The sequence below is a fragment of the Gekko japonicus genome, unplaced genomic scaffold, assembly GCF_001447785.1.
Source record: "Gekko japonicus isolate JY-2015 unplaced genomic scaffold, Gekko_japonicus_V1.1 scaffold29, whole genome shotgun sequence".
Lineage (NCBI taxonomy): Eukaryota > Metazoa > Chordata > Lepidosauria > Squamata > Gekkonidae > Gekko > Gekko japonicus.
Window position 1 is genome coordinate 2,589,361 of NW_015172003.1, and position 27,632 is coordinate 2,616,992.

The 27,632-nt window shown below is 42.4% G+C and overlaps 1 protein-coding gene across 1 annotated transcript in view; it reads right to left on the reverse strand.

Annotated features, from left to right (window-relative positions):
- Positions 1 to 2,455: 2,455 nt before the first annotated feature.
- Positions 2,456 to 27,632, reverse strand: part of ITPRIP (inositol 1,4,5-trisphosphate receptor interacting protein) — a 30,208-nt gene continuing 5,031 nt past the window's right edge. Inside the window, 2 exon segments of the mRNA XM_015420115.1 lie at positions 2,456 to 4,294; positions 4,297 to 4,603. Coding sequence (XP_015275601.1) covers positions 2,933 to 4,294; positions 4,297 to 4,590 — 1,656 coding nt within the window. The 5' untranslated portion in view covers positions 4,591 to 4,603 and the 3' untranslated portion in view covers positions 2,456 to 2,932.

Here is a 27,632-nt window from a genome sequence, read left to right on the forward strand (position 1 = left end):
CAGAGAGACGGACAGACAGACATTTTCCTTAGCAAAAGATAGAATGGAATAAATTAAATACAGATTTCTAGAAAAAAATCTATTTCAATCCAAGGATGTAAATACACATATGAGGAACTCCACAGGCATACTGGTGCTGTAGGCAGACGTGGTTCCTATTACTACAGGAACCCATCCAGGAGCCAGAGCTTCAGATTTGTAATCCCAACTGCAGCAGTAGCAACACCTGTTTGGGAGCAGGAACGTTGGTTCTCAACCAGCAACTGATTAACTCCTCTCTTTTCAATTCACTTCCAGTTATAGGCACCATCACTGATGATCTGACCAAGGCTCCACAGGTATTGCCCAGGATGCTAGATGGACTCTGTGATGTTAGAGAGATGTGCAGTTAACCTTGTAAAGGTAAAGGTAAAGGTTCCCTTGCTCGAAAGCCAGTCGAATCCGACTCTAGGGTTGCGGTGCTCATCTCCGTTTCAAAGCCGAAGAGCCAGCGCTGTCCAAAGACGTTTCCATGGTCATGTGGCCGGCATGACTAAACACCACGGCGCACGGAACGCTGTTACCTTCCCACCGAAGTGGTACCTATTTATCTACTTGCAATTTCTTGCTTTCGAACTGCTAGGTTGGCAGGAGCTGGAACTAGAGACAGGAGCTCACCCTGTCTTGCGGCACCCGGGTCTTGAACTGCTGAACTACTGACCTTCCACAGCCTGCAGTTCAGGGGACAAAACTTCACTGCGCAGCTCAAAGATTCTGCTTACTGCATCTAGTTCTCTCTGCTGTGCAGTGAAGGTATTTTTAGTTTCCATGTGGATCTGATTTTCATTTCAAGACTATTGCTCAAAGTATGTTAAAAAAGCAATCCGACACACACATCCTACAATAGTGATATAAACTCTTTTAGGTTCCTGTCAAAACAGGAAATGGCAAAGCAAGTATTTGAGCTATACTGAAGAAACAGCAGCAAAATACTGCAGCCCAGGCAGTAGAGTCAAAGGGAGTAGGCGAGTCTTACCCCTGCCCACTGCCACCTAAGGATGTCTTGACTCCACATGCTTTACCTAATCAGAATTCAGCAAGAGCTGAGACTCACATCAGACAAATAGTTGTAATGGTTTTTTAAAAACGGAGCTGCAACTATGCCTTAATACAAAGTAATCTTAAAAAAACAAAAACTTGTTTTATTTTGTCCCCTTTCTTCCTATTACACCAAACATATGAACTTTTGCCTTCCTGTCCAGGATATCATTTCTTGTGGAACCTGGGACACACATTATGGTGCTTTCAGCACACTAAATTTAGACCCTTTCAGGAAATACGAAACACAGTTTGTTTTTCCCCCGTGGTCTGCCTATAAAACTAACATGTAAAAATAGGCTGCAGGATGGGGTGGGTGGGGAAGTACACTGTAAATTCAGCAGCCTGGAAGCGGACTAGTGGATACTTTATGCCACTCCTGCTTTTTCAGAATATTACCAGGTAGTTCTTTGTGCCAAGGAATAGTTTTGTCTCTATCCAGTTTCTTTAAAAAGACATAAGTAACACAAAGTTACTTAAGAGAAACCTGAAAAGATATTTTAGTGGGGTGTCAGGACTGGTCTAGAAACAGAATGAGGTAAAAAAAAAAAAAGAGCGCTGAGATGTCAGAATGGACTGTATTACTTCAGACTGTACTATGTTTTGTTAAAAAAAACCCTGCAAATAGAGAAGTAGCAAATAGGGAAACTTACAACTGTTGTGCTACTTTTCCATTTGCAGGGAATGTTTAGTGTTAGATGAGCTTTGTTTTAATTCCTCCCCCCCCCAGCTCTCTTCTACCACCTCAGACTGACCTCAGTCTTGAAAGACGTAAACCTTTATAACAGGCAGAAAAGCCATGTTTGAGCCCATTCTGGCATTATGCTTTGCATCACTGGTTGGCTTTTGGAATTACCCCCATAGATTAATAGGTAATTAAAGATCAATAGGATTTACAGCTCTATTTCAGGGATTTTGAGTGCAACAGTACATAGAAGAAGCAGCATACATTTTTATATCCTGTTTTCCTCTACCCTAAGGAGTCTCAAAGTGGCTTATAATCACATTCCCTTCCTCTCCTCACAATAGGCACCTTGTGAGGCTGAGAGAGTTCTGAGAGAACTGTGACTAGCCCAAGGTCATCCAGCAAGCTTCATGTGAAGAAGTAGGGAATCAAACCTAGTTCTCCAGATTAGAGTCCACTGCTCTTAACCACTACACCACTCTGGCTGTTTTCATAGACTACTGCAGGTATAAAAACTACTGTTTTTATAGACTACTGCAGGTACTGAGGTGGCACTCTTGCAACACTTTGCGATTCATTTAAAGAATTCCCTCACGCTGGCTGTGGTCACACACACTAAATAACCTACTTTCAGTGCACTTTCCAACTAGAATTTTACCGTGTAAACTGGCAAAATCCAATTTGAAAGGGCATTTAAAGTGGATTGAAAATGGATTATTTAGTGTGTGTGACCGCAGCCAAAGTCATGCAATGAAGGTTGGTACATTTGCAAAGTACAGACTTGAAACCCTTCTGTCAAGAACATCAAAACAACGCTTGTCCCAAGAGAGCTGCTGCCATTTGGAAAGACAGAGCTGTTTTTGCAGAGATGCCATGACTCCCACCTTAAACAAAGCACACACCTAGGAAATCCCCATGCAGATAGAAGAATAAATTAGAGGCTTCTTTCATATTTCTCACTATCCTGGCAAACATTCTACTCAGTGATAAAACATTCAAAGCTGCATTACATCAACCAGCAATACTGGTAGAATAGAGACATGGTGCTCATGCACTTTTGAATCTTTGGAATCATTTGCAGACACCCTCCCCCCCATTAGTTTCAGTCTTCCATAGATGGGGAGATCTGCTTGTGTTGTAGTTTTCAAAGATTTGGGGCCAACTGCTTTACTACAGTGGTTCCTTGTTTAGTGGAGTTGCCCTTCCCATGGGGACGTGCACAGTGTACTCATTTATTAAAGCAGCTGTATTTCTCAGCATCTCATGAAACATGTCCATCGTTTTCCTGTAAGCACTTCGTTGCAATACAAAGGGACGGAAAAGGTTCATAGGTTCCGCCTTCTGGAACACCACTGGAATGCCCAGTTCCTCTGGCAAATTCCTGTTTCCAATGAAAAAATGGTAAAGCCTCTTTTCTTGCAAGCTTTTCTCCAAAAATTTGAGCACGTCTTGCAGCCTGGCCTCCAGGAAGTCAGAAGCCCAGTTTGAAGTGGGATGGGTCTGTAGCAAATGCAGCATCGCTGTTTTCAAGTGGTAGTTCGTAAGACTGCTTGGTCCTGTTAGACTACACTGCTTTCCATGAAGGAAGGATAGGATCTGGAGACAGCTAAGGTGGCAGGAGTTGACAGGCAGAATTTTTGAAACAAACTGGATGTACCTTTTCTCATACACTGCAAATGTGAGAAACCAGTGAATGCTGGATGTGGAACCGTCTGCCAGGCCACTGCATGGGAAGTGGGAGATAAAGTATACATCAGAATCAGCAAACTGGACCACAGGGCTAAGGTTGAAGGCAATGGTCTTTCCAGACCTGAACTTTATTTTTAGGGCACCAGGAGAGTCTAGGAGACTGAAAGTGAGATTGAATTCATACTTGTGTGAAATCTTGTTCCATGCCTTGGTAAGTGCAACCTGGAACCATGTCATAACCTGGTCACCATCAAGATATTGAGAGTCTTTGTAGCAAAGAAGGTCCTCCATATGGTTGTTGTGTCTAGCCTGGTTCTTTTTGCTATGAAGGAGGCACAATAGGTCTTCCCCCAGCTTTGTCTTGTCACAGATACAGCCTGTTGAGTTCTCATCTGCCCGGCAGATCTTTATCATACCATAACCTTGTTTGTCTGGTGGAACAGATTCTCCTGAAAGCCACGTCTCAAATTTGAAACAATATGGCTCTGGAGGAGAAAAAGGGACAATAAAGTCACAGGCCAAGGGTTTTTGAACCCTCCAGTTTTCATACATGCTCCCAACTCCTATGGATTCCTCTACTTCCATGTCTGCATCCCTGTTACATACACTCCTTAGAGCCTCTAGTAAATCATCTGCAAATCCTTCCACAAGCTCTCTGTTCCTAGCAATTTCACTGGTCACAGTCTGGATGCATCTTTCATAGAAATTAACCAATGTGACTTTATCTGGCAGGACAAGCCCCTTGAATGCCTTTCCCAGCACTGCATTTTCATCTTCCTCAATGCTGTAGTCTTGCCATGTCCCTTCTTGGTAGTCCTGCCTCCACAGCTCAATCAGCAAAAAAGGAAAACTACCAAGGACAGGGCAGTCCAGAAGTTCCAAGAGAGTGGATCATAGGTGTACTGCTCTTCTGACTCTACGGCCTTTTCTGAAGACTTGGTTAAAGTCTCTTGCACAGCCATCTCCTGCTCCAGTTTAAGCCGTTCTAGCCTCAGGCTCTCCTCCCGCTCTTTCATTTTCTGGATGATCTCCTCTGTGTTTTCAGGGACCGTAACATTCTCCTTTGGGAAGAGGAGTGGATGGTTGACAATAGCTGCAATCACCACAAGGCACACACTGAAGATTCCAACTGCTGGCATGGCAAAGCCCGTCCTGTGAGAAAGAGGCAGAGAAGCACGTGATCAGCCTTGCTTATATCTGAACATGGACACAAGAGAATTAAGTGAATTCTTGGCTTGGAGGGGAAAAAAATAAGAATCCTCTCTAGTTTAAACTTCCAAAAGGACATATATTTTCTTAAGAAAGTATTATGCAAGGGTCAGCAGTACATTCCAAGAACATGTCCTCAGACAGGTAGAGGTAATAGTGAGAAAGGAAACTTTCTTAGTAAGGGGGAGGAAAGTATACCAGTCTACCTTTGACTTTTTTAACATCTGCATTAGAGTACTGCTTTATCAGGAAGTGATCTGTGCTGCTGTTAATTAGTTTATTATCTCACTGCTAACGTTAACTGTTGACCTCAGACTGCTGCAATCATCAGGGATTCCCTTTCCAATGAATTAGCATGGTGAGATAAGCTCCTAACATGCAGCATATCATCATGGTGAATGCTCCAGTTAATGTTATGTGGGGATCCAATTTGGGAAGGAATTCTCTCCACAACCTAGCGTATGTCTTGACACCACTGAGCCTATTAGAAGTACAGTGGAGCCATATCCATGGCAGGTATAGAAATGCAAATTTATCACATGTACGGTGGCAAGAAAACGTAGTCCAGCCCTAGTATGTTTTGTGTTAAGTTATTTAGCTATGACCACACTACCAGGAAGAAACAGATGGTAATTCTCATTTCGGTAGCATTTAGTTCAATATTTCCATAGGAGGATGAATATCAGTTGCACTCACACATGGCTGCTAGCAGACGGGATTAGCTTCTAGGTTTTAACTTAATGAGATATAGGCAGGTGCCTATAAGCAATTTCAAAAACAGCCATTGGCTTAACTGAATTAATATTTTTAATAACCCAGTTAGTCTTTTTTATCTGCTGCTGGTTGGTCTTTCAGCTAAGTACACTTGCAAGGCCAAAAACTGGTACGACATATCCAAAAATGAGAGTGAGAAAAGGGCTTTCCTAAGATGACAGAAATGTAACCAAAAGAGAATGGAAGGAAAACTATAAGAACAACATGGAAACAGATACAAAACCAGATAGAAATGCATAAAAATAAATTTAAAAATGAAAAAGGTATCACAAAAGCCATATAAAATTGCCACTAGTCTGTTATTTCTAGTACCAAACACAATATGATGCTATGGAAAGGTTTTTTGGGTTTTTTTGTTATTTGGGGAATTTGTTTGTATATTTTAAATTTGAATCTGTAGGTTAACTTGAGCCATAGGAAAAGGTGATTATGTAAAGCATTAAGACAGATTTATATTCACTGTCTTTTAATATTCCATCTTTATATTCATAGTTGCATTTTCAAAAACTCATCAGTTGTGATAAAGAATAATTTATGTAGCTATTTTCCCCTCCAGCTGGAAATGCTGCCATACCTACTAAGTGCTGGGGCACACTTATATCACTTGATCATTAATGGCCAAAGGTGTGAACCGCTGAACTGAACAGCACTTTCTTTTTAAGTTAAATGAAAGTTTGAATTTGTGACGGGAGATCCACCATGGATCATCCACACATGCAGCTGATGAACACACACATATAAAGTCTAGCTCTTTATCTTCAAAACACAAGGAAAAAACCTCACAAACTAGTTTCAATATGCTTAAGGTTTGCATTCTGCACACACAAAATCCGCAGAATTCTGGGTCTCAATAATTTTCTACAAAATTACCAAAACCATCACGTTTTAAAAGGGAGCCACACAATCAGTCAAGAGCATTCTCCACAATGTGTCACAAGCTGAAAAGTTCCAGAGCATCAAGGGCCCCGTTCACATGAGGCGTTTTGGGCCGGGAGTGGGCCAGATTGGAGACGGAGCAAACGGGCGCGATCCCACGCCAACATCTGGCTGGCGTGGCGCTCCCGTCTCCGATCTGGCCCTTTCCCCGGCTGCGGCGCGTCAAAAGTGAACCACCTACTGAGGTGGTTCATCCGGATGACGCACCGCAAGCCGGGCTGACGGATCGCCGGCGTGTCTTTGCGCCGGTGCATTTCCGGCCCCTAGCCGACATGTCAGAGCATGCGCAGTTCGGCAGGCTCCCTGTCAGGGCCCTGGTTTCTCCCCGGCGTCTGATCGCACCGGGGAGAAAAGGCGCCGCGGCCAGGGGATCTGTGGAATCCCGCCGCGGCGTCTCAACTTTGGTGCGGCTTTTAAAAGCCGCGCTTTTAGAGGCTTTTCCCCTGCCGTGTGGCAGGGGCCAAGGGTAATTAACTACAAGGTCAGGTTATTTTGAATTTACCTTTATTGGAACTATTTGTATTGGCTGTTTTGCCAGTGTATGTGTCTTTAGTACCCCTTTCAATATGCTGAGCAACTGGTGGTACTCTGGTGCTACCTTTTCCATGGCACAATGAAGCGAGGGAGGCAGGAGAAAACTGTAGGTAGATTGAATGAAGTTATGCCCTCAGTCATTCATTTCTGATGCCTACACAAAATGAGATACAACATCTTCCATATGCCCCTGGACCCCAGACACACATTCACAGTAGTTTTTTGTACTTCAGTACCAAAGCAACCATTTATGAAAATACCGCAAGAAAAACTTAGAATACAATGTGAAACAACCCTAAACTAATATTACCCTGGTAATTTATGCACAGGCAGGCTCAGTGTTCACCCACATATGCCATGAAGGTGAACCGGCAACCAACCAGGTTGGCCTGCAGATGTGGGAATAAATGCAAAATATATGAGGTCTGGCTTTGCTGAGTAAGGGCATCCTGTTCCTGGAGGAAAACCCATAAAGCCACATGCTTCTTAGCATCAGCATATTAAGCCACATATGGTGACAAAGGATTTCAGCCTTGAGATTTACTACATTAGGATCTACTCCTTGAAGCTACTTGAACTCTCTGTGGAAGTATATATATAGAAAAAAGAACAGCAACTAGGTTCTGTGTTGTGTGAAGTTTTTAAGGTGCATTTTGACCTTAGTAACAAGCAGCCTGCTTTTGCTGGTGCCTACAAATATGGCATACTGCCTTTCACACATGAGTGCTTCTTTAATACGTCTCCTCTCTTACCACTGAGATCCTAAGATGGTCAGTGCCTCTTCTACTCATTTGTCAGTTACCCCCATTCTGTCAGTTGGTTACCACAGCAACAAGAGAGGATATGACAGTAAAGCAAGGTATTCTTTTACTCAGGCACATATCACATGCAGATGTGTACTGTTGGTGAGGAATTAAACCCTCCCCACCTAAATTAGAATTCATCATATAGTCCCACTCATAAATTTTTCTATCTCATAAACAACCAGTTGCGAGACTTCAGGATTCCCAGGAGTTTAAGAGCAGAGTTTGACTCTCTAGGATAGTTAAAACCCTTCTGCTAATTTCCTGCTTTAAATGTATTAATGCTAAAGTAGGTATCTCTGCATTCTGGGAATCATACACATTGCCTGATAACCTAAATAACACCAGTGTTCTCTGAAAAATTAAGTCCCAATATCCTTATATTTATTAAAATGTGAGTAGCATGTTGTTTTCCTAACAAGAACGCAAAACACTGTTGTAGTGATGTTGTAAATTCACAAGGCCCTACTAGTGAATATTCTGAACTGTGCCTTTGGGAAATTCTCAAAATCTAGCTGAAGCCAGTCAGTGTCTTTGCACATGACCCACAAGTACATGGTGGTTTCTGATGTGCTCAAGGAGCACCATTTCTGCCTTTCCTATTGCTTGGAGGCTGCTTGGAAATTTACTATGAGCTACTCTATTGCCTGATCTCAGTATACAATAGACATTCAGTTTCATTGTCTATAAATACTGTATATTTTGTATTTCATACACCAAGACTTAACTCCTTTTCTTTTGGTTCTCACTGTTGGGCCTAGTTTATGCACATGTGTTCATTACTGCACAATTTAATGACTTGCAAGTAAGAATGGGCCCTCACAGACATAGCACCCTAGGAAAAAACCTTTGTATCTTCCTACACAGTTGTAAAAAGTGCTATGAAGTAGTAATGTACAAAAGCAGACATATCAATGTGACTGCTACCAGGGCACTGAGAGTGACTACTGTCACTCCGAGAGAGAAACCAGGGCACTGAGAGTGACTATTGTCACTCCAAGAGAGAAAAGGTCATAGTGTTAGGCATATGGCCATAAGTAACAATATAAAATTATTCAGTTTGTTCACATCAGATTTTTAAAAGTTTATTCTGGCCCCGGTCACACGGAGCATTTGCCGTGCTAAAGATACGGATGATAGGCGGATTTTCCGGGCGCGATCATACCGCAACATCTGGGAAGCGTAGTGCTCCCGTGACTATCCCGTGGCGTCCTGCCAAAGATGCGGACTAAAAAATTAGTGCCTACGAGGTACTGGTTTCCGGACACCGCGGGGCAAGGGCGGGCGTCTGATCACGTTTCCGGTGGACTCCCGTGCATCCAGCGCCCGCCAATTTTCCTTCGCAAACAAGGGTCCCCCCCCAAGTCTCCGCAGAATGTGCAAAAGCGCCCAACGGCACATGCGCACAAACTGCGGTAAAACGAACACCAGTTTGCCATGGGAGCGGCGCCTAGCGATCGCTGCTGTGATCGCGCTGCACCGCTTCTTTGCCGCGCTGCTGGATAGCCGTGTGATCGGCACCTCACCCCCTAACCACAGGACCTCGACGGAACGTGTGATCGGGCGGCCGCGTGTTATTTTGCTCCGGGGCAAACAGCCACGCTTCCCCCCCCCCCGGGGACCACAATATTGTGTGACCGGGACCACAATATTGTTGTAAGGTTTCTATTTAATTAGTATCAGGGATATATTAAACACAACTTTTAGAAACTAAAACAGAATTTTACTGTTTCCCATCACAATCATTCAAATTGCATAGGTGATTCAGTGAGCATTCTTGTGCAGAAATGCCCTTCTCAAAAGACACACCCTCCACCTTCCCTTACTTGCCACAAAGGAAAGCAGGAAAGACCTTTGGGTGGCTAAGGGAAGTAGAGTTGGAAGAAGCATAGAGGGCCCGGGTGGGGGGTTAAGTACTGAAAAATAGGGTGAGGCAAGTCAGTTCAGAGGTTTGAAAGGAAAAGGCAGGAAGCTTCTGTGAAATGCAGTGGAGGAAAGGAAGACAGTGCAATGATTTAAGGAGAGGTGTCATGAGGTCTGAACAATAAGAGTAATTCATAAATGATTATCAAGCACACATAGGGTTACCAGCCTCCAGGTGGGGCCTGGAGATCTCCCAGATTTTACAACTGATCTCCAGCTGACAGAGATCAGCTCCCCTGGAGAATATGGCTGCTTTGAAGGGTGGACTCCATGGCATTGTACCATGCTGCGGCCCCTCCCCACCCCAAACCTTGCCCTCTCCTGGATTCCCCCCCCCCCAAAAATCTCCAGGTATTTTCCATCCCAGACCTGGCAACCCTAAGCATACAAAACCTTATTTGATACAAATAACAATTAAGGCAATTCTTTCACCTAGAACAGAGTCAGCAAAGAGGGATGATTCACATTTACATAATACTTCAGACAGAAAGCAACCGAATGAAATGAATGCATACACAAAAACAAAAGAAAATAATTCTTCTCCAAGCCCTTGTCCCACTGAAGTTGATAAAAAATATCCCCAAAATAATTCAAACTCAAGCCAGAAGTCACCCTGCAAGTCACTGCCTCTATCCATTCACAAGAGATCTTCAGGAAGTGGATCAAATGGGTCCCCCGTCCCCGAGTCCGTACTTTTAAAGAACAGTACGTTATGAACAATGTTCCCTCTAAGCTGCGGAGTCTTGTGAGCAAAAATTCCACTTTGTGAGCTACTGACATTAAATTTGTGAGCAAGCCATTTGGCTCCTACATAAATTGGTTTGCTCTGGAGCCCTCCTTCCTGAGCTCAGACAAAAATGTGTGAGCCGGAGGCTAAAAAACTGTGAGCTAGCTCACACTAACTCAGCTTAGAGTGAACACTGGTTATGAAGTTCAAAGTTAGCATGGTAGGCTGTCCATGATCGGGCTTTTGTTCTGTAACACTGGCAAGAGGCTTCAACATGGAAATGAGCAGAACAGATACTGGATGGAGTCATCAAGGGACTCTGCTTAAAGTGCTTAAGGTGCCCTTCCTTGCTTGCTTAAATGGATGTGGCTTTTGTGATCTATCAGTAGCAATCAAACACAGAGAATGTTTTGAAATGGTGAGTTGCAAAAGAAAGAATGTGCTTCTTTTAATGTAGTACATGGGATATTATATGTAGAGGAAGAATTAGCAAAATAGCTCAATGCTGAAGAATGTGAAGACCTGTCTAGCCCTTCCATCCTCATTGTTTCCCAGCCAGTTTGGTGTAGTGGTTAAGAGTGGCAGACTCGAATCCGGAGAACTGGTTTGATTCCCCACTCCTCCACATGCAGCTGCTGGGTGACCCTTGGTCAGTCACAGTTGTCTCAGAGCAGTTCTCTCAGAGCCCTCTCAGCCCCACCTACCTCACAGGGTATCTGTTGTGGGGAGAGGAAGGAAAGAAGACTGTAAGCTGCTCTAAGGCTCTGAGTGAAGGGCGAGGAATAAATCCAATCTCTTCTTCTTCTAATTAAAGTGTTTAACTCTTGCTAGATTGTGTCTTAGAGCAGCACGGTCTACAAATCAGCCTGTAAGACCAAAGTCTGAATTCTGTACACTCTGGAGAAGCTGCACATTGGAACAGACTGAAATATGGTGAGAGCTTTTGCCTTGGAGACTTGCCATTTCAGTGAGAAGCTGTAATAGGGCAGGCCATGCTGGTGCCTCATCCTCAAGCCTTGGAGGTGAAAGGTGTGGTTGCTTTTCTTGCATGTGTGTGATTAGATGCCAAATAATCATAGTCCCAGTGTTGACACACACAAAAGACTTTTTAAATATTTATAAATGCTTTTTTACCCTGCCCATGCATGCCAGCTGGTTTACAGCATCAGTTTAGAACAAGGCAGCAACAACTCACACTTTGTACATCTAATTAATTATGAGGTGTGTGTCACAAACAAGAGAAATGGTAGCTTTGAGCACAGAGACTCCCTTAGGGGGTGTTGATATGGCTTCTGTTATTCAGTAATTAAACTGTTTTCATTGAGATGCCAAATATGAAACAGGGGAAAAAAACCTTCAAGGATTATCTGGAGCCACAAAACAGTTTCCCTCACTTCTGTTGTCTTCATTCCATCCATTGAGTCACTAACAAACATCACTTTGGGAGGAGCAAAGTTGGCAGGAAGCTCAAACATAGGTGAAGCAGAGCTGAGATAAGCTAGTCAAGAGGTCCTGTTGAAAGAGCACAGCCATTTTGATGTTCACACCAAAAAGATGGGATTTTCCCATGCCACTTCAAAGTGGTGAATTATAGTAAAAATGCAGCTTCAGCCGGAACATTTTTATGCTGAATTTTCTGCAGTGCATGAATCTGAAAGAAGGACCAAGAGAGAGTTTAAAAACTTGAAAGGGTCTCTCCATAAGAGCTGGCAAAATAGGGGAGCATCTCCAAAACAAAAAAAAGGACTCTTGGTGACAGCTTTTGAAATAATGAGGCTTATTCCTGTTTAAAGAGGTGAAGGAGGGCTGCCACAAGGGCTAGGATGGAAATTAGTACAAAGAGGTTTTTCTCTGGAAACAAAACCAATAGTCTGACAAATAATTTAACATATAACTTCAAAAACATGGTAGCATGCAAACTACATGGGGATCAGGGAGAAATTATACATCAAGTGTACTGTTTCAATAAAATCTACTACCTCTTTATAGCATGTACCATACATGATTATTTGAGAATTCTTCAAGCAGTCCCTGCTATTATGAGACAATTTACAAAGTATGATGAAAGTTTTAAAACATTAGGACACTCCAGCTTAGAAAGAAGATAATCTTCTTTGATTATTACATGGGAAAGATCACAAGGGAATTGAGACGGTAACAAAAGAAATGCCATCAGCTCTTTCATAGTCTTCATCAGCACTAACAATTAATACCCACTTTAACATGACTTTGGCTCAAAAGTACTAATCAGGGATGGACACAAACTGGCTCATGAACTAAAGTTTGTGACAAATTATGGCTGGCTTGTGGTTCGTGAACTAAAGTTCATGGCAGGTCAACCAACATGAACTTTCCACAAACAAGCAGTTCCTGGTAGTTCATGAATGGATACATTTCCAGACAGACTGTCTCTGCTCAATCAAAATGTTTGCCAAACTTCAAAGCATGCAGCAGGGTGAGGTTTCCTATGAGTTTGGTGTGTCAGTTGCAGGGGGTCCATTCTATACAGGTTTGAACCTGCACCTGACATTTCTCCCCAAAGCATTTTCCTGGGGGCATTTTTTTTCGGGGGGCCATAAGTCAGACCCCCTAAATCCAATCTGCACATAACTTGGAGGGCATGTAGAGGAGCATCAGGGGAAGTCCCCTGCAAGCTTGATGTCTGTAGCTTGCCTGGTTTTCGTTCTATACACTCCTGAACTTGCACCTGTCATTTCCCCAGAAAACACTTTCCTGGGGGCACCTTCTTTGGGGGGCTGTAACTCAGACCCCTTAAATCTAATCCTCACCAAACCTGAAGGGCAGACAGAGGAGAGTTAGCTGGAGCTCCCCTGCACGTTTGGTGTCTCTGGCATGTGGGGGGGGGGTTACCACATCATGAGCATCACTGCTTTGTTTGGTGCCTAAAAGTTCATGACAGTTTGTGGCTCATAAACTGGGCATGCCACAAACCACGAACTGAAATGAATCACATTTGCCTGGTTCCTGCCCATCCCTAGTACTAATAAGTGGAGTAAAGCCTGTTGAATGGGATTCCCTCCCTTCCCCTGCAGTCCTCTGAAATTCTGCCCCTGGAGATCACAGGACCCTCAAGAACAGAGTGGAGTGTGAAGTGAGGATCTGCAGTATGCACAACTGTGTAGCAGAAATTGCAACCCCCCCATCACTCCCTCCTCTCTGCCAATGGAAGTGCTTTATGTGCCATTAGACCAATAGAGAAGCACCTTTGCTAATTTCAACAGGTTATGGTCACTTCTTACTGCCACAAATTATAACAGTGAGAGGACTTCCCCCTTCCTAGTTAATATATCCTCTTGGAAAGCTGAGACATCATTTAGGAATAGGTCACCACAGACAGGATGGGCCATGTGATGTAACTTTTTTGGAAACCTGAAAGAGAAAGCTATGGGACAAACAGCTCTTGCCTGTCACAAACACCAAGAACATCCTGCTTTTGGTAGTGCAGTGCCAGAGGGGTCAGTCATGTGGCCCACATTGGATATCCTTTCCAGCATGCTTGCTGAGAACCTTTGGAAAAGGATCTCCCTTTCAAATAAATAAATAATTTTAATGGAAATTCTGACGTTCTTCCTGTACTGAGTTCAAAGTGGCCTCTCCCTTACCAAAGCATAATGCTTGGCAATGCATGTTGAGACAGGGTCAACAGGGATTTTGTTCTAAGAGAAACAATACAACCTGCATAAGGTTATGCTGTTAAATTTTCTCTACAGCTAAGCAGCAGCAGCAGCACTGCATTACCGCTGAAGGAAGATACACGTTCCTTCTTCCAAATTCCAAGTAATTCCCTACTCATTAGCTTTTCGATCAAGCATTCAGAATTATATTGAAAGGGATGTTGTGCCACAAAGCCCAACAGTGAAATCTATGAACATGGCTACAATTAAGAAAAATAAAATGCTCCTCTTTGCTTTGCTATAGGGATATACAGTCATTGTGTTCTAAAACCTGCCCTGGCTGCAAGGAAAAACTTTTCAAAATGATTTATATAATGTGGGAGAAGCTATAGCTCAATGGTCAAGCATCTGCTTGGCATGTGGAAGGTCCCCAGTTCAATCCCTGGCAACTTCAGTTAAAAAGATCAGGTAGGAGGTGATGTGAAAGACTTCCACCTGAGACCCTGGAGGACTGCTGCCAGTCAGAGTAGACAGATGGACCAATGGACTGATTCCGTGTAAGGCAGGCAGCTTCATTTGTGCAGGTGATATGAAGAGCTTTTAGAAGCATCTGTGAAAATCTGTCACACGCACTAACATTTTCAGATTCTGTGAGCATCAATTATATATATTTTGAACACATGACCCTGCCTTATACTCACTCAGACCCTTGGTCCATCATAGTCAGTATGGTCAACTGAGACTGGCAGAGGCTCTCCAGGATCTCAAGCAGAGTCTTTCACGTCACCTACTGCCTGGTTGTTTAACTGGAGATGCCAGGGGTTGAAACTGGGACCTTCTGCGTGCCAAGCATATGCTCAGCCACTGAGCCATGGCTCTGGCCTATTCTTCTGACCAGCTCTACTCCTATCAGTAGCCAATGAATGAAACATTTTGCAAGAAGAAGCAGGCTATAAAATCTTCTTGTGCAGTGGAGTTTTACAGCATTTCAATAGGACTGCAATAACCTTGCTCAAGTGGAAAACTCTGGGTTGGGCCCAATGTCCTCCAAACAAACAATAGATGAGGTCTGTTACTGTAGGATCATTGCCAGGTTTAATGTGTTTCTTAATCAACGGGTCCAAATATTTTTATGCAAACCAAATAATTTGCTCCTGGAGCTACCCCAGTTTCTTTAGTAAGATATTTGTCCAATTAGCTATTTGTCACACAAGTCATTTTTTCCCACTTTTAACAACATTCATAGAAGGCAGCCTTGGCCGATGAATTTTATTGCTGGAAACAAAGACAGGGCTGAAGTGAATATCCCCTACATATACAGATGTCCCATCTCTACCAGCGTGTGGACATTAATAGACTATTGACACAGAAAAAAATGCTACTGGATACATAGATTGGACACGATGGTCCCAAATGGGATGAATCAAGCAATGGACCTCTCATGTTTCATTGGTAAACCCTACCAGTGTTATGACCATAGTTCTGACAAGAGCTGTCCTTGAAAGAGCAGTTCTTGAAAGAGCTCTCTCAGCCCCACCCACCTCACAGGATATCTGTTGTGGGGAGGGGAAAGGAATCTGTAAGCCGCTCTGAGACTCCGAGTGAAGGGCAGGGTATAAATCCAATCTCTTCTTCTTTAACCATACTGGTGCTATGAATCTGTATTGGGACATTGTTGTAAAATAAGCTTGTTCTAAATTGCAGAATTTTAATGAGGAATGTTTTTTTTGGTTAAACTATACCAGTACTATGACTGCATTGTTGAAAAATAAGCATGGACCCTTTAAAACATTTTAGGAAGGGTTATGAGTTCTGCTCTAAACTGCAGGATTTTAATATGGATGGAGCCCCAAGAGAATGTTTATTCCATGAATTTTATACTGGAACAAAGAAGATAAAACACACGGGCACTTTAAGGAAAGGTCTTTTTGACACAGCTGCACAGCTGCTCCTGAATATGAGGGTTGGAATGAAAGAAATAGACTGAGCAAAGCCCCAAATTTGTGGCTGCCTAACAGAACTCGAGAGATATGTTCTCCTAGATAAGTTAGTACGCTTGCCGCAAGGTGTGAGATCTTTTAATAATTATAAAATAAGGGTAAATGGAACTCTATCAATATTTTTGTTTATTTCAGTTCCAATGAGACCCTAGAAAATATGCTATTTTAAGAGTTTTATACTCACAAAGAATCTATTGCACCTTCTGTATGTACATCACTGTCCTTGAAAAAGATTGTATTTGATACCGGTAAATTACCAGAGGCCAGTGGGACTTTTGTTGTTGTTCAGTCGCACAGTCGAGTCCGACTCTTCGCGACCCCATGGACCAGCTCCCGCCAGGCCCTCCTGTCTTCCGCTGTCCTCTGAAGTTGGCTCAATTTCATGTTTGTTGCGTCGCTGACACTGTCCAACCATCTCATCCTTTGCCGTCCCCGTCTTCTTTGACCTTCAATCTTTCCCAGCATCAGGGTCTTCTCCAGTGAGTGCTCCCTTCTCATTTGGTGGCCAAAGTATTTGAGCTTCAGTTTCATTATCTGGCCTTCCAGGGAACAGTCAGGGTTGATTTCTTTTAGGATTGACTGATTTGATCGTCTTCTCCAGCACCATAGTTCAAAAGAATCTATTCTTCGGCGCTCGGCCTTCCTTATAGTCCAACTCTCGCAGCCATACATGACTACTGGGAATACCATTGCTTTGACCATGCGGACTTTTGTTGGCAGGGAGATGTCTCTACTTTTTATCATGCTGTTTAGATTCGCCATCGCTTTCCTCCCAAGGAGCAGGTGTCTTTTAATTTCATGGCTGCTGTCACAGTCTGCGGTGATCTGGGATCCTAGGAACGAGAAGTCTGTCACTACTTACACGACTTCCCCTTCTATTTGCCAAGGAGTGATGGGGCCGGATGCCATGATCTTAGTTTTTTTTATGTTGAGCTTCAAGCCCAGTTTTGCGCTCTCCTCTTTTACTCTGAGCAGGAGGCTCTTTAGGTCCTCTTCACTTTCTGCCATTAGAGTGGTATCGTCTGCATATCTGAGGTTGTTGATCTTTTCCCCAGCAATCTTAATTCCCGCTTGTGATTCATCCAGGCCAGCATTTCGCATGATGTACTCTGCATATATATTAAATAAGCAAGGTGACAGTATACATCCTTGTCGTACTCCTTTTCCTATGCTGAACCAATCAGTTGTTCCATATCCGGTTCTAACTGTCGCTTCTTGGCCCTTATACAGGTTTCTCAAGAGACATGTGAGGTGGTCTGGTACTCCCATCTCTTTAAGGACCTGCCATAGTTTGTTGTGATCCACACAGTCAAAAGCTTTAGCATAGTCAATGAAGCAGAAGTAGATATTTTTCTGGTACTCTCTTGCTTTCTCCATAATCCAGCCAATGTTGGCAATTTGATCTCTTGGAATACCATCACCTCCACTAGCTTTGTTGTTAGTAATGCTTTCTAAGGCCCATTTAACTTCACATTCCAGGATGTCTGGCTCAAGGTCAGTGATTATACCGTCGTGTTTGTCAAGGACATTGAGGTCTTTCTTGTATAGTTCTTCTGTGTATTCTTGCCATCTTTTCCTAATCTCTTCTGCTTCTGTTAGGTCCCTACCGTTTTTGTCCTTTATCATGGCCAGCTTTGCATGGAACGCTCCCTTGATTTCTCCAATTTTCTTGAAGAGATCTCTAGTCCTTCCCATTCTATTGTTTTCTTCTATTACTTTGCACTGTTCATTCAGGAAGGCCTCCTTATCTCTCCTTGCTGTTCTCTGGAAATCTGCGTTCAGTTGGGTAAATCTTTCCTTTTCGCCTTTGCCTTTCGCTTTCCTTCTTTCCTCTGCTATTTGTAAAGCCTCATCAGAAAGCCATTTTGCTTTCTTGCATTTCTTTTTCTTTGGTATGGTGGTGATTGCTGCCTCCTGTACGATGTCACGAACCTCTGTCCATAGTTCTTCAGGCACTCTATCTATCAAATCCAGACCCTTGAATCTATTCTTCACCTCTACTGTATATTCATCAGGGATGCGATCTAGGTCAAACCTGAATGGCCTCGTGGTTTTCCCAATTTTCTTCAGTTTAAGTCTGAATTTTGCAATGAGTAGCTCATGATCTGAACCACAGTCAGCTCCAGGTCTTGTTTTTACTGACTGGATAGAGCTTCTCCATCTTTGACTGCAAATTATATAGTCAATCTGATTTCGGTGTTGCCCATCTGGTGATGTCCATGTGTAGAGTCGCCTCTTAGGTTGTTGGAAAAGGGTGTTCGCTATGACCAGTGTGTTCTCTTGACAAAACTCTGTTAACCTTTGCCCTGCTTCATTTTGCTTTCCAAGGCCAAACTTGTCTGTTATTCCGGTTACCTTTTGACTTCCTACTTTAGCATTCCAGTCCCCTATGATGATGAGGACATCATTTTTTGGTGTTAGTTCTAGGAGGTGTTGTAGGTCTTCATAGAACCGGTCCACTTCAGCCTCTTCTGCATCAGTGGTTGGGGCATAGACTTGGATTACTGTGATGTTGAATGGTTTGCCTTGGAATCGGACCGAAATCATTCTGTCATTTTTGAGATTGTATCCCAGTACTGCCTTTTGCACTCTCTTGTTGACTATAAAGGCCACACCATTTTTTCTACGAGATTCCTGGCCACAGTAGTAGATATAATGGTCTTCTGAGTTAAATTCGCCCATTCCTGTCCACTTTAGTTCACTGATTCCTAGGATATCGATGTTCAGTCTTGCCATCTCATTTTTGACCACGTCAAGCTTACCTTGATTCATAGATCTTACATTCCAGGTTCCTATGCAGTATTGTTCTTTGCAGCATCGGACTTTCCTTTCACCATCAGACACATCCACAACTGAGCGTCCTTTCGGCTTTGGCCCAGCCGCTTCACTCTTTCTGGGGTTACTTGTACTTGCCCTCTGCTCTTCCTCAGTAGCATGTTGGACACCTTCTGACCTGAGGGGCTCATCTTCCGGCGTCATATCTTTTAGCCTTTTGTTACTGTCCATGGGGTTTTCTTGGCAAAGATACTGGAGTGGGTTGCCATTTCCTTCTCCAGTGGATCACCCTTGGTCTGAGTTCTCTGCTGTGGCCTGTCCGTCTTGGGTGGCCCTTCACGGCATAGCCCACAGCTTCATCGAACCGCTCAAGCCCCCTCGCCACGACAAGGCAGTGATCCATGAGGGGGCCAGTGGGACTAGTGATTGTGAAACTGACAAGGTGCTGTTTGAATGTTTGAACACATGTGTTTGATAATTTATTGTTTTCAATTTATAATACTGGATACCCATATTTATATAATAGTATTAAAAAGCACAAAATAGATCTACCTTTACCATACATCTATTATGCAACAGTGTCATATATTTTTCCATATCCTGCAGGTAGGGCCTGGAGTACTCCCGAATTAAAACTCAACTCCAGCTTCTAGATATCAGTTTCCCTGGAGGAAATGGCAGCTTCAGAAGGAATCACATGTCCACTGAGGTCCCTCCCCTCCCCAATCTCCTCCTTCCACTAGCTCTGCCTACAAATCTCCTAGACTTTCCCAAACTGGAGTCAGTACAGCAACAACAATGTTCATGTTTTCAGCTTGTGGCTATTAAGGCCAACATTTTCATTAGCAACAGCAAGGATATATCATAGGACAGTGATAGTCACTCAGTGGCTCCTTAACATGCCATCTGTGGGTCTTCTGAGCACTGTTCCCCAATGTGGCACCTGCCCTGTATTTCTCAGCTGTGGGACTTGTGCTATGGATGGAAGTGAAGGGACACCCCACCCTTCTTCCTTTGCCCTCAGTTGGCTGCTGGGAGGATACCAAGGTGACTACAGTGGGGTGGGGGAGGTTTAACTCTCCATTTTCCATGGTCAACTGGTCCTCCTCCAGGCGCCTTGGAATTCTCACTCTCTTGCCTAACCTGCTGCGTCTCTTGTTGAGCAGAGGATGGGAAAGGCAAAAAAAGAAGCCCTTCCTCTCACTCCAGATACACAGGATTCAACAGTGGTTGGGAAAGACAACTATATAAGAACAGTTGCTTTTTTTTAAAAAAAAAATAGATCTTAAAACATAGATTTTCTACAACATGTATAGCTGAACCCTCAGATACGCATTCAAACAGAGGCAGTGGGATAAAATGGCCAGGAATGGACAAGTATAGATTTTATGTATTGAGAGGTGGGAGACGATGATCCATAACAATTCAAGACATCGTTCTGCTCTGAGTAGAGCGGCACCCAAACGTGTACGATTTCACTGATTGGACCTAAGCAAGACTCTGCAATTGGTTACCTAAGGAGGCTTCAGGACCAATGTGTGGTCTTTATTAGACAGCCAATAGAATGAGAGAACTAGGATACTGGAGTCATTTCAAACATCATAGTAATAAACCTTAGAACACAACAATAGAATCACAGCAAAACTTTTTATCCACACATTAATGGCTAAACACAGGGTGCCAGTATGGCATTATAGGAGTTCTGGCAGCATATTTGATTTACTTTCATTATAGAAGAACTACTGTGCAGAGGTATGTGCCAATATTATCAAAAAGCATGGATGTTTCCCCTTTAAGATTAGTTAAGATTAGTTAAAGGACGCTCAGCTTCTTCTTTCCAAAAAATAAGAATTATTAGTTAGAAATAAAAGTCATGACGTGTTACCATAGCAGAAGCACCACATACAAGGCAATTAGCCCACACATTACTCACTTGGGACATGTTTGTGGCAACCATGAATGTGTGCTTGCTTAGTCTGCATCGTTCATAACCAGAACGGCAACAAAGCAGGGCTTTGTTCAACAGCCAGATGACAGGCTCCCTCAGCCAGTAACAAGCCAATCTGCATCATCAGGGGAATGATGCATCAGCCCTTCAAGGCCTCACACACGAGGCACTGATTTTCCATGTCTGTAACTTCTGTTTACAGAGAGACACTTTTACCATTCTAATAAAAGACAAGCAATTTCCCATTTAGGTTTTAATTAAAGAACAGGTGTTAACAGAAACAAACACAGAAGGTCATTGTAGTTCAATACCATCCACAGTGATAGGCACCTCAAGAGCTGAATATTCCTAGGGCCTAGGGACACCATCACTGAGGGCAATTTCTAAAAAACTCCCACTGGCTGCTGGAGTGCTCGTCCACAAGGCCCATGGTGGGCAGGACCTCCCACCCCCCAGCAGGCACGTGGCAACCCTGCAGGGTTCCTAAGCTAGTTCGATTTGTATACTTATTTCAAGTTTATGGAAGAAAGCAATATATTAATTTTAAAAGATATCCTGTTAGCTTCTGCTAAAATGTTGAAGACCTACAGTTATGTTTCGCTATGAAAATATCTTCTGTTTTATTTCTGTGTTTCAATGTGGGGGTTTTATGTGTGTGTTGCAGTAGTTTAACATGCAGGCCTCTAATGTCAGAAAGAGGGGGGCTGGATGGGTGGTTAAAGTATGTTATGATTGGGTGGTAGCTGTACCCTGGGGAGCAGAGTTGACTGGTTCGTTCAGAGAGTTTGTGTGTGAGACAGAGGAAGGAGCTGAGTGGGTGAAGAGACTGAGTGAGGTGCTGTGGAGTGCGAGAGTATGCTCTTTGTGAAAGTTATTTGGAGCTGTTTTATTTGGAGTAAAGGATCTTCTTCTACCTCAGAGCCACCCACACACACACTGATCATTATGTCATTCCACCAAATACAATTAAGCCATCCGGTTCTTTGGGTTTAACTAAGAAGTCTAAGGCAAGAGCTTTTGGTGGCAGGGGAAATAAGTAGGAAATGCTAATGAGGGCCAAGGAAGTGGCATAATACCCATCTCAGAACACTACAGAGAGGGGTCATTACAGATGTTACATATAAGGGATCTCAAAAAAGAAGCAAAATGTCACACCCACGATCAGAGTTATGCATAACCTTACTCCCTAACATTCTGTGGTTGGCTCAGCTTACCCATAGCAGCCATTTTGTGATTACACCCGCCACCTTGTGTTAGCAATCCAAAGGTGCCCACAGACTGAAAAACGCTGGGTTACCCTGCTGCATGGTATCATATCCCTTCCGAGCTCCCGCTCCGACCCAAACTCCATGCTCCTCACGCAGCATTTCTGCCTGTCCCGGAAGCCAGAGATATAGGCAACAGTAGTGAAATTGTCATGTATGGAACACACCAGCATTAAATCCATTCTCTGCTGTTCTGCAAGGGCCCCTGCCTATTCTATCACTGAAGACGGAAACATTGTGCTTGTTTACACAGGCTAACTGTGATTCTACTAGACCTATATAAGGCTTTGCATTGTTAATCCAAACAGAAAGGCTTCTGCACAAACTGAATCTTGGGCTGTCTATCTTGATATTAAAAATGATCTAATTCTCGGTGAGGAACAGATTATTCAAGCTACATTTGAAGTTTTGCAACTGTAGTGTTGCATTTATACTAGGGTTACCAACCTCCGGGTGGGACCTGGAAATCTCCTGGAATTACAACTGATCTTCAGACATCAGTTCCCCTGGAGGAAATGGCAGCTTTGCAGGGTGAATTCTAATTGCATTACATCCCTGCTGAATTCTCTCCCCAAACTCTACCCTCTCCAGGTTCCACCCTCAATCTCCAGGAATTTCCCAAGCTGGAGTTGGCAACCATAATTTATACATGTAATTAAGGCGAACAACAGAAGATTGCCTCAACAGAATTATGGAACTGGTTGAACAAGACTGACTGCTGACAGCAGTAAAGAGTAAAGATCATCCCAAGTTTTTCCCACCAGGTGATTCAAGTAAAACGACAAGTGATTCAACTCATAGCTTTGAGCAAGATAGACAGGAGTTACCGGCCTTTCATAAAAAGTCTTTCATGGCAAAGGAACATCTATTTCAACCAAGAAAGGACAGAATGAACTACTTTTTAAAAACCTTACTTTATGATACAGTATGTGAGAATCTAGCCCATAAAATTCCAGGCCAGGAGTTTTAAAACACCCTCAGTTAATGTCCAGTTTCTGGTAGGTTTCTTTCCGTATGTTCCATCTGAATTTTGATTAAAAAAAAAAAGAAAAACACACAGACTTACTAAATCCTACTTTGCCATCGTCGTTTAATGCATTTGTTTGTTGTCATCTTAGCCTTTTGTTTTCAAAAAAGTTTGCAGAAATGCCTCTAGTATTCAGGGTTACAGAGGAAATTAATAAACCACTGTCTTTTAAAAGGCTCAGAATTGAGCTGACAAAATAAGGAGTACCTTGTTACATTTTCAGTCTAGTGATTTTTAAGGTGTTTCAGTTTCTGACTTGTTGAGAGTACCCTGATAAACATTTGATACAAATGTGGAGAACAACTCTCATTTCATGCTACATCAGTTCAGCTGACATAACATTACATTCAGTTCTCAAATGTCTCGGATAGGCACCTCTATTTGTTTCTGATACGACTCAATTCCTAGTCATTTACCTCACATCCTGCTGCTTAGCTAAAAATGTGGGCAAGGAGTTTTGTGTATACAGCTGAGCTGGCACTTACTGGGCCAGGAATCCTCATGTACAGTGGAATTCCTACCCATTCTACACCCAACTGTGCCAGCGCCATACCTAGAGCTCCTAAAACTGCAACCTCCACCTTCTAGAAGCAGCTAGCTATTAAATCTGAACTGGAATGTATGCAGTTGAGTAAAAATTGTGAGGCTGAGATTTAAAGACACACAAAGTCACTTTTTTAAAAAAATTACTTTGTAGACCACATACATATAGAAGCTTAAGCACCCCGCCTTCTTTAAACCACCCCAGGTAAATGAGCCAGTGCCAATTAATACTCAGGAATTAAAAATTCCTATTTTCCTGAATGTTATCTTTGTCACCAAAATAATCAACTTCCTCTGATTTCTACTGTTAATCATTCTTTTATAGTTTTTCCAAAAGGTCAAACACCAGCTTTTTAACGTGCTAGTTATGCTAAAACTGTGTATTTGACAGTGGTGGTTTCCATACCGGGGACAAAAGGGGGGGAGGAGGAACTTAACCCTGAAACCTGGGAACCAGAACATGACTATTTCAAGGCATTCCACAAGGATTGCATCATCTTTCACCTGGTATGAAGCTCCAGCACTTTAGTCTATTAGCACTGCTCTTTGCCAACCTAGCAGTTCGAAAGCAAGAAATTGCAAGTAGATAAATAGGGACCACTTCGGTGGGAAGGTAACAGCGTTCCGTGCACCTTGGTGTTTAGTCATGCCGGCCACATGACCACGGAAACATCTTCGGACAGCGCTGGCTCTTCGGCTTTGAAACGGAGATGAGCACCGCAACCCTAGAGTCGGATTCGATTGGCTTTCGAGCAAGGGAACCTTTACCTTTACCTTTGCTAAAGGGACAATTTTACTGAGGATGCTTTGGCTAAATAATCATTAGAAGGCACTTTCTGAACCAGAAGTAACAAAACAATTTTATTCATTATTAATTAGTTTTTGAATTAAGCTTCAATATTGTAGAATGCATTGGTTTATAATTTTTTTGTTTGTTTCTAGATTATTATCAGTGAAATGCCATATGGCATATGATTTCATCTTTGGAGCCCTCATTTATACCTTTATTCTGTGTCTAGTGGTTTCACTTTGGAAGTAAGTCAATATGTTTTTTAGTAGAATATAGGTATTGTTTATTTATTCATTTTAGTATATGTATTTAATTTCACATTTTTAAATTTTTTTAAAGCAATTCTTTTCTGGTTCATCTTGTATCCATGTTGCATAATTGTATGATTGTATTGTATTACGATATAAGCCAATTTGTTCCTCATTGTGTTTGACCTCTGAAGTAGGCCTATACAGGCCAAAACGCGTCAGGTCAAGTCCATTGGCCCTTGTGTGTAAGATTTGGGTATTTTTACATGAGGTGTGATTGGGTCCTTATATGTTTTTTAATTCATTGCTAATAAATACATGTATCTATATATTATATACATTAAGTTTTTAGTGTTGGCCTTCTATTCTGTTTGACTTACCTCTTTAGGTTCTGGTCCCCAGGTTTCCATACAGGGACAGGCTTGCGTAGTTTTACTGATGATAAAATGCAGGAGTAACAGGGCTTCCACAAGGCAAGTTTCCCTACTGTTTGCCTGCCTTAGTCCCCTAGCAACTGCTCCCATCTCTCTCCTTAAACCCCCCCACCAGTTTTTAATTTTATTTAAAATTGACACTAGAAAACTGAACTATCAGTATAACATTATGTCAGTATACGTGCCAGGTTTTTTGAATGTCCAGCTTTCACTTTAAAAAGTCTCTAGCCCTTTCCATTGCTAAAATGTAAGGGAAAATGCATATCTCTACATGGGCTAGAGATTTACTTTTTAAAATGTAAGCTGGGAATAAAAAAAAAACCTGGTCCACATATTGGCATAATGTTATATCAATATATTCAGGGTTGATTTTTTTACAAAATAAAAAGCCCTCCTGGAGACAGGGGGAAAGCAAGGGCAGCGGAAAAATGGCTGCCATGTATGGGTGGCAAAATCCAAATTCTTCCACTCACATAGCAGCCATCCAGGCTTTGCTGAGATCTTTCCTAAGACTTTGGACCAAATCAGGTTTGAGAAAAAATGGAGAAAAACTGGGGAATGATCAGGAGGTGCATAAATGCAGTATGACCCTCTGAGGAAATTGGGGAGGGGGAGCTTCCCAAAACACTGAACCCAAGGCAGATCATCCATGTGGAAATGGCCACATTGAAGATCTTATTTTCGGAAAAATTGAAAAAATGCTACATTAGCATTTCTTTTGTCTTTTCTAGATTGAAAGTCATTCTGTTACTTTAGGAACATAAAATATGACTATGGACATTTTTACTTGGCATGAAATTATCACAACTAGCATATTAAAAATATAGTGTATCCAAACAATTATTACAAACAGAATACCCACCCACATGGAAAAACAAAACTGAAACCTTTTTATTTTCTTCTGACAATAGCACCTCCTAAAGGAAGAAATGCATCTTGTTCTTGCATTGGAGAGTTCAGTTTGTAACCTAGGACTTGCGTGTCCTCAGTGCACAGAAATTAGATCACTCTGATACCACATATATATATATTTTTGAAATGATTTGGAAAATATTTGAACACCTTGTCTTAAAATATTTTATTCATCATGTTAAAATAAAACGTTCCATAATCAATTTTTTTTCTTTTCTTTTTCCAATTTTTCGGAAAAAAACAAAAAAGGCTTCAGGAAAAAAACAGAAAAAACCCGTTTCCCCCCCTAATTTTTCCGTTTTTTTTCCGGGCCTTCACATCTCTATTCACTCCTAGTCAAAGTGGACACATTGTGTGTTGACATTCCAGAAGAGATTCACCTTTAGTTTAAAGGAGGCTAAACTTCTCTCCTCATGTGCTGAGATGTATGGCATTACATTCTAGTTACTTGCTCAGCTGTCAGTCATGGATAATACAACAGGGAGACTAGAGTGGACTAATACCCCCATGCCACAGCTGTCTTGTTCATCTTTTGGACTTCTCCCTAGCTGTCAGAAGACCATGGCAAAGTGCAATCTCCAGCTATACTGCTTGTCTCACCAGAGGCAGAATGTACAAAAGATTTAAAAACAAATGGTTCTCTGTCCCATTGCTGAAAGCTTCTTGGTGGCTTCTGCCTCAATTCTAGCCAGTCCAAATTGCTTCCTTCGACTACCATGGAGACAGAAAAGGAAGAGTCTTGTCTCCATCAAGGTAGTAATATATCAAAATGATATTCCAGCAAATTCTCTCTTGAAGCTGTAATTCAAACCTCCTGCTTATTCCCCCCCCCTGCTGACTGCCCTTGTAGCCTTCTTGGCCAGAATATACTAGAAATCCTAACTCAAAGGGAATTCAGGGTCCCTTCAAAATTTTGAAGGCACAAGAATTAATTGTATATCTCCCTAACAAGGCAGCTTGTTACTCTAGAGTGCATAAATGTGGATCCTTCCCAATTAATTATTTCACTATCTTTAGCATCATTTCCTTGTCCTCTAACTGTTTCACATCAACACCTTGCTCTCTTAGCCCTTATATGCTCAGTTGTCTCAAGATGAGTTGACTGGGTCCCTTAATAGTTACACACATTTTTCACTCCAACTCTGGTACAACTTAGTATCTATGGCTGTTTTGTTCCATCGTGGCTTCCAAAGTGGAATGGTGTTTTCTGCAGCAGCCAGACCCCCCCCCCCCCCCCCCCCCCCACGCGCTATTACGAAGATAGGACTTGGCAACCCTACCCCTCACCCATCAAAATTCCTTGCAGGTCCTCAACTTTTCCTCTACTCTGAAAAAGATTTGTCATCTTAGCAGACCACATTTTTTTTAAAAAATAAAAATCAATGCATCTTAAATTAGAATTTAAATTAAGGATGTCTTTCTAAAACACTTATATGCCAATCTTATTGAAACCAGAGTAGCTTAGATCTGGTGACTGTGAATAATGACTAGGTACTCAGCTGAGTGGAAATGTCTGAATCCTATGTCTTGTCCTCAAGTCTGAAATCCAGTACTTGCCTGGGATGATAAAAGGTGGTAATTTCTGATGACTCATCACATGGCAGCCAACACTAGTTCCCCACATCCAGGTTACTGAGTGGTAAATGCAGTTCCTGTGAAGAATTACGATTGAGGTCACACTCGCAGAAACAAGAGCTA